Source organism: Sinocyclocheilus anshuiensis, unplaced genomic scaffold (assembly GCF_001515605.1).
Source record: "Sinocyclocheilus anshuiensis isolate Anshui unplaced genomic scaffold, SAMN03320099.WGS_v1.1 scaffold1202, whole genome shotgun sequence".
In the NCBI taxonomy this organism is placed as follows: Eukaryota; Metazoa; Chordata; class Actinopteri; order Cypriniformes; family Cyprinidae; genus Sinocyclocheilus; species Sinocyclocheilus anshuiensis.
Window position 1 is genome coordinate 131,287 of NW_015558601.1, and position 12,694 is coordinate 143,980.

A 12,694-nucleotide genomic window follows, 5' to 3' on the forward strand; every position below is an offset into this window, starting at 1 on the left:
CTCAAGTCCACTATGATCCTGTTCTTCTAGATCTCTGTTACCTGCAGGAACTGGATGTGATCCTGTGTGTGTGAAAGCTGCTCCAGCTCAGCGTCTCTCCTCCTCAGATCATTGATCTCCTGCACCAGTCGCTCCAGTCGTCCTTCAGCTCGACTCACTGCAGTCTTTTCCTGATCTCTGATCAGCCGTATCAGCTCAGAGCGGCTTCTCTCAATGGAGCGGATGAGCTCAGTAAAGATCCTCTCACTGTCCTCCACTGCTGTCTGTGCAGAGCGCTGTTAGGACACACAGTGATTCAGGCTTCAGTGAGTCTGAACTGAGACGGAGACAAACTTCTCTTCTTCTCCAGACTCACCTTATGAGACTCCACAGCCTCTCTCAGCTGCTGAAGATCTTTCTCTCTCTGCTGGATTCTCTGCTGGAGCGTCTTCTGCATCTCCTTCAGCTGGTGCTGGAGAAACGGATGATCGTAAATGTCACAGAAAGCTATGAACAATTGAAGTAGGGTGAGGCAGTTTATCTGAACTGATAACCAGTGGCTGTAGGTTCAAACTCCAGTAGGGATGATCGGTTACAATCATCATACATGAATTAACATGGAGCATAAGGACTGTTTCACACTGCAAGCATAAGTATTATAAAAGTGAAACTGACACAGACATAGAACTTCACACTGACAGTGTTCCTGCTGTTTAACAGACCTGCAGCTCTACACAGAAAGGTCACACTTTATATTAGGTGGCCTTAACTACTATGTACTTACATTCAAATTAATAATTTGATACAATGCACTAACTGCGTACATACATGTTTTTTACATTGTACTTATATTTAAAAAATACTGGCATGTAATTACATCTGTAATTAGTTTCTGTAATAACATTTATAGTTACACTGTTCACCCATCCCTTACACCTTAACCTAACCTCAAACCTACCCATACCACCAAAACTTTACCCGTATCCCACCTCAATAGCAGCAGAAGTGTTTTGCAATGCAATACGAACACAATAAGTACATTGTACTTATTTTTTGACTTAAGTACATAGTAGTTAAGGCCACTTTATATAAAGAGGGACCCAGAAAATAAACTGAATTGAATCTATAAATAGATGAAATCTGGATTCAGTCAGATATGGAAAGTCATCCATCACTGATAGAAGTAAATATGTTGTCAAACAATGGTTGAATATTTCACTCCATTATTTTATGTTGCTTAATCAAGGCCAATTTTATGAAAGATTATATTGACAAAGGTTTACAATGCATTTTCAGACTTGGCAGTGAAACTCTTCTTGCTCCTCTTATTTTTGCTGACATGTGCAGTGTGAATGCTGTAAACTGTTAATAAGGGTGCCAATATAAACAAGCCAAAGTCTTAACAATATTTCATCAGTGTCTAGTTCTAAATACCTGTGTCTCTGTCATCTGTGCCGCAGCTGATACAGTGCCGTGGTTTTTATGTTCATCCATCGCACACAGCACACATATACATTTCTGGTCAGTGCGACAGAAAACCTCAAGAAGCTTCTCATGTTTCTGGCAGATCATCTCCTGCAGTCGTCCAGTGGCATCAGTCACTTTGTGTTTCTTTCCTCTAAAGAAACTCTCATGTTGTTCAAGGTGAGTTTGACAGTAAGAGTTCAGACACACCAGACAGGACTTGACGGCTTTGTATTTTCTTCCAGTACAGACGTCACACTGCACATCTCCAGCTCCAGCGAAACAGTCAGCAGTAAGTTTAGACTTCTTCAGTTTCTCCACCACTTCAGCCAGCACGGTGATTTTAGCTAAAGCAGGTCTTTTGCAGTCGTCCAGTGGCAACAGTCACTTTGTGTTTCTTTCCTCTAAAGAAACTCTCATGTTGTTCAAGGTGAGTTTGACAGTAAGAGTTCAGACACACCAGACAGGACTTGACGGCTTTGTATTTTCTTCCAGTACAGACGTCACACTGCACATCTCCAGCTCCAGCGAAACAGTCAGCAGTAAGTTTAGACTTCTTCAGTTTCTCCACCACTTCAGCCAGCACGGTGATTTTAGCTAAAGCAGGTCTTTGACTGAAGGTCTGTCTGCACTGAGGGCAGCTGTAGACTCTCTTCTCATCCTCCTGATCCCAGCAGCCTGTAATACAGCTCTTACAGAAACTGTGTCCACAGGGAATGGCCACTGGATCCTGCAGGAGATCCTGACAAGCTGGACACGTGAACTCAGCCTGAGAAATTCTGGCTTCTGCCATTTTACTGCATGAATACAGAGACACAAACACACAACAGCTCAACTGCACTTCAGTTTCTTTTTCTCTGAACTCGGGTGATTCCTGTTTCCTGCTTCTGTGTTTGAGAGACGTGTGTAAAACAGGTTTGTCTGCGAGTATGTAAAGCAGGTTCCTCATTCCTACTCGACACACCTAGCTGTTATTAAAGTAAATACAAAGACCTTGGCTTGTTGATTCAGGTGTCTTTCATTAAAGATCAAACTAAACTCTGTGGGAAAGTGACTCCTGGACTAGAATATAGAACACTGATAATTTAATGTTTACTAAATGTCAGTCTCAGACAAACAATCCAAGATTATAAGTTACAAAGAAGCAGGACCACAGCCTAAAAAACTGCAGTAAAAACTGCATCCTAATTATTAGACTTTTTTGTAGGACTGAAAACTGTGTCCAGATTTACAGTTTCTTCATTATCACACTTATGGATCTGTTTTCTAAAGGGCAATGCAATGTTGTAATTAATGCTGTTTCACTAGTTCACACTGTATATGAAGAGTTTATTTGCAAAAACAGATAACTCCGTTTTTTTTTTATTTTCAAAATCATGTTTTTTTACTGTTATCATGTTTTTATTGTGTTTTGTGTTAGTTAGCTGTATTTTTTATTTATTTTTTACTTAATCAAAATAACACAACTGCAGTTTGATTGAGATTAATTGGAATGCACAATGAAAAAACAGTTATCTGTTTTTGCAAATGAACTCTTCATATGAATAGCTATTTGTTCAAAATCATGTTTTTTTACTGTTATCATGTTTTTATTGTGTTTTGTGTTAGTTAGCTGTATTTTATTTATTTTTTACTTAATCAAAATAACACAACTGCAGTTTGATTGAGATTAATTGGAATGCACAATGAAAAAACAGTTATCTGTTTTTGCAAATGAACTCTTCATATGAATAGCTATTTGCAGAGGTGGGGTAGTCAAGTCAAGTCAAGTCAACTTTAGTTATATAGCACTTTTTTCAATACAATATTGTGTCAAAGCAGCTTTACAGTATTAAACAGGAAAATAGTGTGTCGAAGGAAAACTCCACCATTCTCCTCTGGCCAGATGTTGTGTGTATGTGCAGTGCTGTGTGTTTCTCTCCGTCTTTGCTTTTCTTGTCACTTTCACTCCCTTAGATACCGGTCATTGCCAGTCCCAGTCCCTCCTACTTGGCCCACGGTAAGTTCCTTGCCATCCTTCCTCCACTTAGGACGATCCTGTAGACTTGTGAGATAATGACGAATGAAGGCAGTCCAGAAATTATCAGCCAACACTTGGCTATATCTCCATCTGCATCTTCCAAGCAAGTTGTTAGAGTCATATAGAACCTGAGGTAGGGAGGCATCACGTAGACCCATGAGGAGTAGGTTGGGAGTCACTGGGTCCAAGTCTACGACATCGTATGTAGCCGAGTGGCTTGGAATTCAGAATGCCTTCAACCTCCACTAACAGGGTTTGCAATACTGGCTCTGGCACTGACTGCTCTCGCAGGATGACACGTAGGGCTGACTTTAAAAATTTCACCTCATGCTCCCAGGTTCCCCTGAAATGAGGAGCACTTGGTGGGTTAAAGCGAAATTTAATCTTTTGCTCTGCAAGCAGCCCCTGAAGCCTTGGTGCCATGGCATTGAAAGTCTCTCGTAATTCTCGATCCCCTCCAACTAAATTAGTGCCATTATCACAAAGCAGTTCCATGGGCTTGCCTCGTCGAGCGATGAAGCGACGCAGAGAAAGCAGAAATGCATCAGTGTCTAGATGCTCCAACAGATCTAGACGCACGCACCGGGTTATCATACATTTATAGAGGATTCCCCACCTCTTCTCTTGGCAACGACCGACTTTAACTGCAAAGGGGCCGAAGCAATCTACCCCTGTAGAGTAGAACAGTGGTTTGTAAAGTTGCAGTCTACTGGATGGAAGATCAGTCATTTATGGGGTTTGAGGTTTGGCATGCCAGAACTGACAGTCTTTACAAGTGTGCTGGTGTTTCCGAATTGCTTCTCTACCTCTTAGTACCCAATACTGGCGGCGAAGTTAAGCTAGGACCCTTTCTGAGCCAGGGTGAAGGAGTCGTTGATCTGTCTCCTTAATTAGCAGATTGGTGACAGGGTGGCCCAGGATCTAACACTATTGGATGGATAGCCTCCAAGTCTAAGTCGTCCGTCCGACGTAATCGTCCACCCACCCTGATGAGGCCTGTGGCTTCATCATACTCAGGGGCAAGAGAGTTCAAACAACTGTCAGTAGGAATAGATTGTCCTGTCTTTAAAGCCTTGACTTTGAATGGGAATGAGTCGCTTTGAGCCTGCACCAGAAGGAGTTTCTCAGCTTCAATATAATCAGCTGCATTACCAGAGGAGTCACTGTCGGTGACAGGGTGGCCCAGGATCTAACACTATTGGATGGATAGCCTCTAAGTCTAAGTTGTCCGTCCGACGTAATCGTCCACCCATCCTGATGAGGCCTGTGGCTTCATCATACTCAGGGGCAAGAGAGTTCAAACAACTGTCAGTAGGAATAGATTGTCCTGTCTTTAAAGCCTTGACTTTGAATGGGAATGAGTCGCTTTGAGCCTGCACCAGAAGGAGTTTCTCAGCTTCAATATAATCAGCTGCATTACCAGAGGAGTCACTGTCGGCAGCAGCCGCCCTGTTGAGGGCCCTAACAGTGGCCTGGACAAGTTCTTGCCATGTGGGTAACTGACTTGGGTCTGGGAGTGAAGACCTGAGCACTGCAATAGTACTAATGAAGGCAGCTTTCCTTCATTCACTGATTTCGGGCTCTACCTCAAACTTGCATGTGGATGGCTATTGGTCAGCTGGTTTAAGGAGGAAAGCTGGTCCTGAACTCCACAGGTGAGGGCCTACTAGCTCTGTTAATATCAGACCTCTTGTGGTGTGGTCAGCAGGGTTGTGAGCCGATTCAACATACCTCCATTCAGCCAAATCGGTGAAAGTCTGTATTTCTGCTACACGTGTTCCAACAAATACCTTGTAGCGGCAAGACTCAGCAGTCAACCAGTAGAGCACAGTTGTTGAGTCAGACCAGAGGGTGACTGAATCAATAGGAAGAGTCAACTCAGTCTGTATCACTTTGTCTAACTGTGCGCCGGTTAGAGCTGCACTCAGCTCCAAACGAGGCATGGACAGGCATTTTCTTGGAGCCACTGGCCAAGACAAAGGCAACCTATAGACATGTCCTTGATCATCGGAAGTACGTAAATAGTCCACCAAACCATACACTCTTTCCGATGCGTCACAAAAGATGTGAAGCTCTCGGGTGGCAGAAGGATTGTCAGCCCAGTCTGGCGTGTAGAGTCGAGGAAACTGCAACTGAAATAGATTTGGTATTTCTCTTACGCAGGTTAACCACTTATCTTGCAGAAGTGCAGGCTCAATCGGATCGTCCCAGCCCAGGTTCCGCTTCCAGAGGTCTTGAATGAGAATTTTAGCCCGTGTAGTGAATGGGATAATAAATCCCAAAGGATCATACTGGCTGGCCAAGGTCTTGTACATGTTCCTCATAGTAGGCTCCAGTGACTCTGTAGAATGTAAATTGTAACCCAGGGTGTCATGGAGGCAATTCCACTGCAGGCCAAGAGTGGGTTCTTGCAGGTCCATACTAGCTTTGGTCAACCATCGTTCACTGTTGGTGGACAGGGCCTCTGCAGGAAGATGCCGGATCACAGATGGTACATTACATGCCCATTGTTATATGTCGAAGCATCCCTTAGCCAGCAACTGAGCAGTCCATCCACCACATCCTAAGCGTCATCTGCGGTTGGTGTGCTGTGAAGACAGTTATCGACATAGAAGGAATTCTCCACTATGTTGACTAATTCAGGCATGTCACATTTGTGTCCTTGGACGTGGCACCTGTCATTCATATACAGTATATCAGGCTCTTTGTACCTGCACATGTCCCTCCACAGGAACCGCAGCACTGGCTTGTTGGAGGGCAAAGATGGCGCAACATGGACTACATGTGGTCCCGAACGGAAGCGCCTGTCATTCATATACAGTATATCAGGCTCTTTGTACCTGCACATGTCCCTCCACAGGAACCGCAGCACTGGCTTGTCTTTGGGCAGCAGGCGTACCTGGTGGAACATGCCTTTTATGTCCCCGCTGATAGCAACAGCGTGCTGGCGGAATCTCAGGAGGACACCCAGTAAGGATGGTCCCAAAGTTGGTCCAGGCAGCAGTTGACTATTCAAAGACTGTCCTTGATGTTGGAAGGAACAGTTAAAGACTATCCTGTCTTTACCGTTATGATGTACTACGTGATGCAGAATGAACCAAGACTCTGCACTCTTGTCGGCTTCCTCTGGAGTTATCTTGGCGACATAACCAGCTACCTTTAACTTCTGGGTCTCAGTGCAGTATGCTTTAGCCCTTTCTGGATCCCGTGCCAGCCTACGCTCAGTGCTGCGTAAACTAGAAAGAACATCATCCCTTTATGTGTGGAGCAAACTCACAGGTGTCAGTCTCAGCAGGGGTGTAGCGTAAAATTGAACACCATCCACATTCACTCTGATGGTGGCATTCTGAAGCATGGTGTAAGCTTCTTTGTCTTGCTTGGACCTGGTGACCATTTTCTCATTGTATGGGAGGGTGTCAACTTGCCAGAGTCTTTCTACATGGTGGATAAGGTCATCACAGGCTGGAACTGTCATGATGTGAAGACACTGCTGCTTACCTCTTGAGGGCTGCATAGGAATCATCGGGCCCTGGAGACACCATCCAAGTTGTGGGCAGACATCAATGGGTCCCCCTACTGGGCCTTTGCATATGGGCTGGATTGGTGTCAGGAGGTGGGGATTATCAGATCCGATAAGGAGCAGTGGCTTCACCCTGTCCATAGGAGGCAGTGGCAGATCCTTCAGGTGTCGATAGGCATTCTGGAGTGCAGTAACTGGGTAGTTGTGCTCTGCCAGACACAAGCCGGTTGCAGTGAATGCGTTGCATATAGCGAACTTCACCATGGGCTTAGATACTGAGAACACCTCGAAAGATATTGATGACCCTTCAAGTTCAGTGTAACACTGTTGAATTGTCAGCAGGGGAAGCAATTCAGGCGTACCAGTTAACTTGAGCTGCTGTACTACTGGCTGAAGCACTATTGTTCTCTCTGACCCGTCATCGAGGACTGCATGGGTTTCCATAGTGCGGCGACCATGGTGGAGAAGGACCTTAACCACTTTCAACATGACCTTTGGTGAATGGTTAGGTCTGTCAAGGTAAATCCTGGTAGACGGCATGCTCACCATGAGTGCAGCCTTGGAGGTGTCATTAATGGAGTCATGTAGAACTGTGAGATGAAGTTCTCTTCAGACCTTTCATGGGCGCTTGAGGTTGCAGGACTCTACTGCATGTGTCCTACCACATCTTCAGCAAATGTTTCCCTCTTTAATCCAAGTGACAATTTGAGCAGTGGTCAACTTCTTGAATTGGTCACAAGAGATGAGGTAATGGTCCCTGTTGTCACAATGGGGACAGTATGGCTTTAGCTTTGGACTGGGTTTCGGGGCTGCAGATCTAGAGAGATGTGTACCTCTCTCATTGGCCAGGAGAACTGGTGTAGCCCGCTCCTTTGGACGAGTAGATGTCGTAGCCTTACCATGGGACTTGGATGAGTCACTCTGGAACAGGATTGCAGCTCGATTGGAGATGTGTTTTGCTTGAGACTTGGTCTCTAACCAGGAGGCCAGATCAGGAAGTGTGTAGGTCTTGTCGGTACCCGTCTGGAGAATACCCCTGTTTAGGCAGTATTCAACGAATCCATCACGACAGGCAGATGGCAGCTTACTTAGAAGACGATCCACATGAGAGCTACACATGAGCTCGTAACCATTCTGGCCCTCAAGAGTCCTTAGCAGGCCCACCAATGATTGAACAGATAAGGCAAAGGAGTCGAAAGCATTCGCATCACCCATTCTGATTGGTGGGGTGCTAATGATGGTTCCCAATTCTGACTGAACAAGCTGTCGTGGCTGGCCATACTTGTCTTGAAGAGCCTGCAGTGCCGCTGAATAAGGACGAGGATGGTACATATAGGCTTTAGCCAGCTGCTGAGCACTAGGAAGTTTCAAATGGCTTAACAAGACATGCTACTTGTACTGCTCGCTGAGATGGCTGTGATTAGTCAAAAAATTGTCCAATGCCAATTTTAGCAAGACAAAGTCACTCTCATTACCACTTTCAAACACTGGTAACTTAGGTTGTGGAATGCCGTAGGCTGATGCAAACAGTAGCTCTGTACCAGGGTGTGCTGGGTGACCGTCAGGCAGAAAGGGCAGTGGTTGCGCACGGCTAGGGCCAGTAGGTTGCAAGACTGATGCCTGGTGGCTGGTAACTAGAGGCTGCAGCAGACGTGCGTGTGTTGTCACTGGAGGAATCGCTGTTTGCAGTACCGCATATGGCATTGTAGGCAGCTGTAGTGTTGCTGTGGTAGGCTGCTGTAGCACAGACGGCATGCTTGTACTCAGGGGGGGTGCAGCAGTGGACATGACTGAGGCTCCTGAGTGAGGTTGGGGTTCCACATTCGATGCAGATAACACTGCAAACTGGCACAGTTATAGGGGTAGTCTGAGATACCTTAGAGACTGGTGATGAGACTGCTTGTGGCAACGGGTGGTGCGCTGCGGTAAATGGTGCACTTCTGTCAACTGCAGTGGTCTGAATGCTCAGGGGGGGGTGCAGCAGTGGACATGACTGAGGCTCCTGAGTGAGGTTGGGGTACCACATTCGATGCAGATAACAGTGCAAACTGGCACAGTTATAGGGGTAGTCTGAGATACCTTAGAGACTGGTGATGAGACTGCTTGTGGCAACGGGTGGTGCGCTGCGGTAAATGGTGCACTTCTGTCAACTGCAGTGGTCTGAATGATGGCTGAGACACTCAAGGGTCATCAAAAATACTCTGTTCTGCTGGACGAGTCTGTATTGTTGACGTCACAGCTGGTGACTGAGTAGAGGGCTGCTGGAAAGAGGATTATAGATGAGGTGGACTCATGGCTGGACTAACATGTACGAGCTGAGGTGGAGACAACTGGCTGTCTGGTGAGCTTGCAGGCACAGGAGTTGAACCAGAGTCTTTAATAAGCATAGAGGATACAAGCTTCGCTACCTCAAGCTCTGTCTCTGCTTGTTACAGCTTGCCCTGTCTTTCTAGCTGCTTGGATAAGGCTTCCTTTGCTCTGAGAGCTTCCTCTTGAATGCACTGGGCTTCTTTAGCTTGTGCCTGTAGCCGCTGGTGTTCTACATCAGCCAGTGAGTCCTCCGCGACCTGCTGGCGAAGACTGTCTAACTGCCTTTGTTTAATCTTCTCCTCCAAAATAGCAGTCTGGACGCTAGAGAGTTCTGGTGGAAGATAAACGCCTGTGGAAGTGACTGTACAAAATGCCCGGATATTCTTGAATGTCCCGGATAATCCCAACCAATCAGAGTGCCACATCATCCCGTGCTTATGAAGAAGAAGTGAAGAAAAGCTGTGTCACACGTGCGAGAGTGGAAAGCCCGTCAGCTTCGGTCTAATACTTATCCATCCACGTTGGATTGCCATTAAGTTGTTGTTTATATGCAGTTACTGTGTGCGAGAAGTGAAGAAAAGCTGTGTCACACGTGCGAGAGTGGAAAGCCTGTCAGCTTCGGTCTAATACTTATCCATCCACATTGGATTGCCATTAAGTTGTTGTTTATATGCAGTTACTGTGTGCGTGCATATGAAAGAAGTGAGTATTGACTATATATTTTCTGTTGTAATTAAGAAATCGTCCGTTTGTTTTCCAGTTCATTAGAGCTGTTGATTAGCAACATCCTGACTTTATTAATCTTTCTATTTAGTGTATATCTTAGAATTCCTATGTTCTGCTTCAATACGAGATGTTTATATATATTGCACAACATGTTATTGCTGTATGTACACGCTATTTGGAGACGATTATTATCATGTGATGATCAGTGGTTTGTCACATGCACATTGAGCGGCATTCACGTGCTATTAGTACCCTCTTGTGGACATTCAAATAATTAATACCCAGACCTGTTCAGAATACTTCATTAATGTCATTACTTATGTTCATTTGAATACTGTTTAACTATTTAAAATGGATTGTTATATTTGTGTAACACCTGTATGTATATATCAGTAAATAAATGTCTCTTGTTCAATTTTTGCAGAACCACACATTTATACTCCAAGTTCTTCAGTAAACTAAAAGGAACCTAGACACAACATGTTATTGCTGTATGTACACGCTATTTGGAGACTATTATTATCATGTGATGATCAGTGGTTTGTCACATGCTTATGTTCGCTAATGCACATTGAGCGGCATTCACGTGCTATTAGCACCCTCTTGTGGACATTCAAATAATTAATACCCAGACCTGTTCAGAATACTTCATTAATGTCATTACTTATGTTCATTTGATTACTGTTTAACTATTTAAAATGGATTGTTATATTTGTGTAACACCTGTATGTATATATCAGTAAATAAATGTCTCTTGTTCAATTTTTGCAGAACCACACATTTATACTCCAAGTTCTTCAGTAAACTAAAAGGAACCTAGACATTGCTTGGTGCCTCTTCAATTAAATGTGCGAATAAATATGAATAATCTACGCAATTATTAGTGAATGAGACCCAACGTCTAGGTGCCCTGAACCTATTTCTTAACTTTTAGCAAATTCTTAAAAACCTGTAATTTGTTGGTAATAAATTGTTTTTGTTTGTTTGCACTAAAGCTTATTGTGATTTATATTTCATCCAAGAACGCACTGTTGTAGCTTATATCAATGCCCTGCTGCTACATCAATAAAGTAGCTTTCCTACTGAAAAACTGGATAATTTAAAACTTAGTGACGCTAAATGCAGTGAAACTAACAGCTTCACTAGACTTGTAGTGACCCACCTTTCCAACACTAAAGATCAGACATCAGCACTGACTAAATGTGCTGACTTTCCATCTGTAGTAAAATATTTATTTTAAATATTTTTAATATACACTTTTTTTGTTTTATATTTCAATTTAGATGTCTATCATTTACAACTGTAACATTATAAGAAAATATCAGTGTTGAAATTTTAATGTCATTTTATTCAGTACTGTAACTATTTTCCAGCATTTGTTATTGTAGACGAGTTTTTACAAAGATCATGTCTACTTTGGAAAAAATTAGTTTTGGGGTTTTTCACTGTTTATTCCCCCTCATACAGGCATGATTTCTGGGTTTGATTTACAACATTTCTTTACAATGAAGAGAAGAACAAATCAACGGAAGATGTAATTTTAAGTCATTATATTTATATTCAGTTCAATAGAAAATCATATTTTTGTTTTAAGTACAGCACGTAAACTGCAAAACAATAACCAAAGACACAAGATTTATAAATAAAAATATAAAATGAGAGTCCTCATGTAGTCCAGCAGAGTTGAGCAGGTCTTGTCCTCAGTGCTTTCAGCTCTTCTGTGCGGCGCTGGCGTGGTGTTGTGTCTCGGCTGTCTCTGGCTGCGTTGTCTTCACAGTTTGACAGTCAGTGGCAGCATCCTCTCAGCTGCTTCAGATGGCTGATTTACTGGTGCCTGTATGTAGAGCTTTCCATCAGCCATGGAGCAGGTCAGCGCCTCAGGATTCACTCCTTGAGGCAGAGCAAACACCCGTCTGAACTCTTGGCTTCTGTAAGAGTACGAGCCCGTCCCATCCTCCTGCTTCTTCTCACTGTTTCCGCTGACATGCAGCTTCCTGCGCACCTGTCTGACTGACAGTTCTTCTGGGGAAAAGTCTTTAGTGTCCAGCGTCAAAGCAAAGCCACTTCCCTCTTTCTCCATTGTGCAGGCGACTGGGTAGATCTCCTGCGAGGGAGGCATCTGCTGGATCTCCTCAAAGATCTGGTGCTGAAGTTTCTCCAGCTGCTCCAGGCTGCTCTTCAGCTCCTGCAGTTCCTCTCCGTGTCTGTAAAGAGATGTGATCTCCGGCCAGAGGCTGCGCACTGGCCAGTCCATTCCCATGAATGAGCTGAGGGAAGGCTGGAATCCATGCAGGCTCAACATTTTCAGTGGCTTTTTTGGTCTAGTTTTGCTCCTCAGTCGAGTTGTCTCTCTGGTGGAGTCGTAAGGCTTTTAGATTTGACTCCAGTTCTGTGAGTCTCTTAGCTTTATACTGAGTGTTCAGCAGCACCAGCAAGTTCATGAACTTTCCAGGTAGTTCTGGATCCGTCCATTGGGGGGCAGCATAGAGAGAACTGATGACGCCTCACCAGTCACACTCTCACTTTAGAAGATGACCAATGAACATCTATTAAACTGATTTATTTATTTATCTAAAATGTTGCAATATTGACGTGTTTAACATAAGGAAAAAAACATCATCGTCATACCATTCATTAAACAATAGAGTTGATCTGGCCCCCATGAAAACCTAAAC

The 12,694-nt window shown here is 44.1% G+C and overlaps 2 protein-coding genes across 2 annotated transcripts in view; both read right to left on the minus strand.

The window, feature by feature from the left end:
• Positions 1 to 2,392, minus strand: part of LOC107680159 (E3 ubiquitin/ISG15 ligase TRIM25-like) — an 8,208-nt gene extending 5,816 nt beyond the window's left edge. Inside the window, exons 1-4 of the mRNA XM_016475942.1 lie at positions 1,942 to 2,392; positions 1,414 to 1,790; positions 356 to 451; positions 131 to 275 (exon numbers count right to left, since the gene is read on the minus strand). Of these exons, the coding sequence (XP_016331428.1) occupies positions 131 to 275; positions 356 to 451; positions 1,414 to 1,790; positions 1,942 to 2,392 (1,069 nt within the window). The remainder of the gene's footprint in view (positions 1 to 130; positions 276 to 355; positions 452 to 1,413; positions 1,791 to 1,941) is intronic.
• A 9,361-nt stretch (positions 2,393 to 11,753) lies between these two features.
• On the minus strand, positions 11,754 to 12,473 carry LOC107680163 (heat shock protein 30-like). The gene has a single exon (XM_016475946.1). It carries the CDS (start codon positions 12,319 to 12,321, stop codon positions 11,791 to 11,793), a length of 531 nt encoding a protein of 176 aa, XP_016331432.1. The 5' UTR covers positions 12,322 to 12,473; the 3' UTR covers positions 11,754 to 11,790.
• Positions 12,474 to 12,694: the final 221 nt, after the last annotated feature.

Coding starts and splice junctions, on each gene's coding strand:
- LOC107680163 (XM_016475946.1), bottom strand. CDS start 12,321: ATGTTGAGCCTGCATGGATTCCAGCCTTCCCTCAGCTCATTCATGGGA.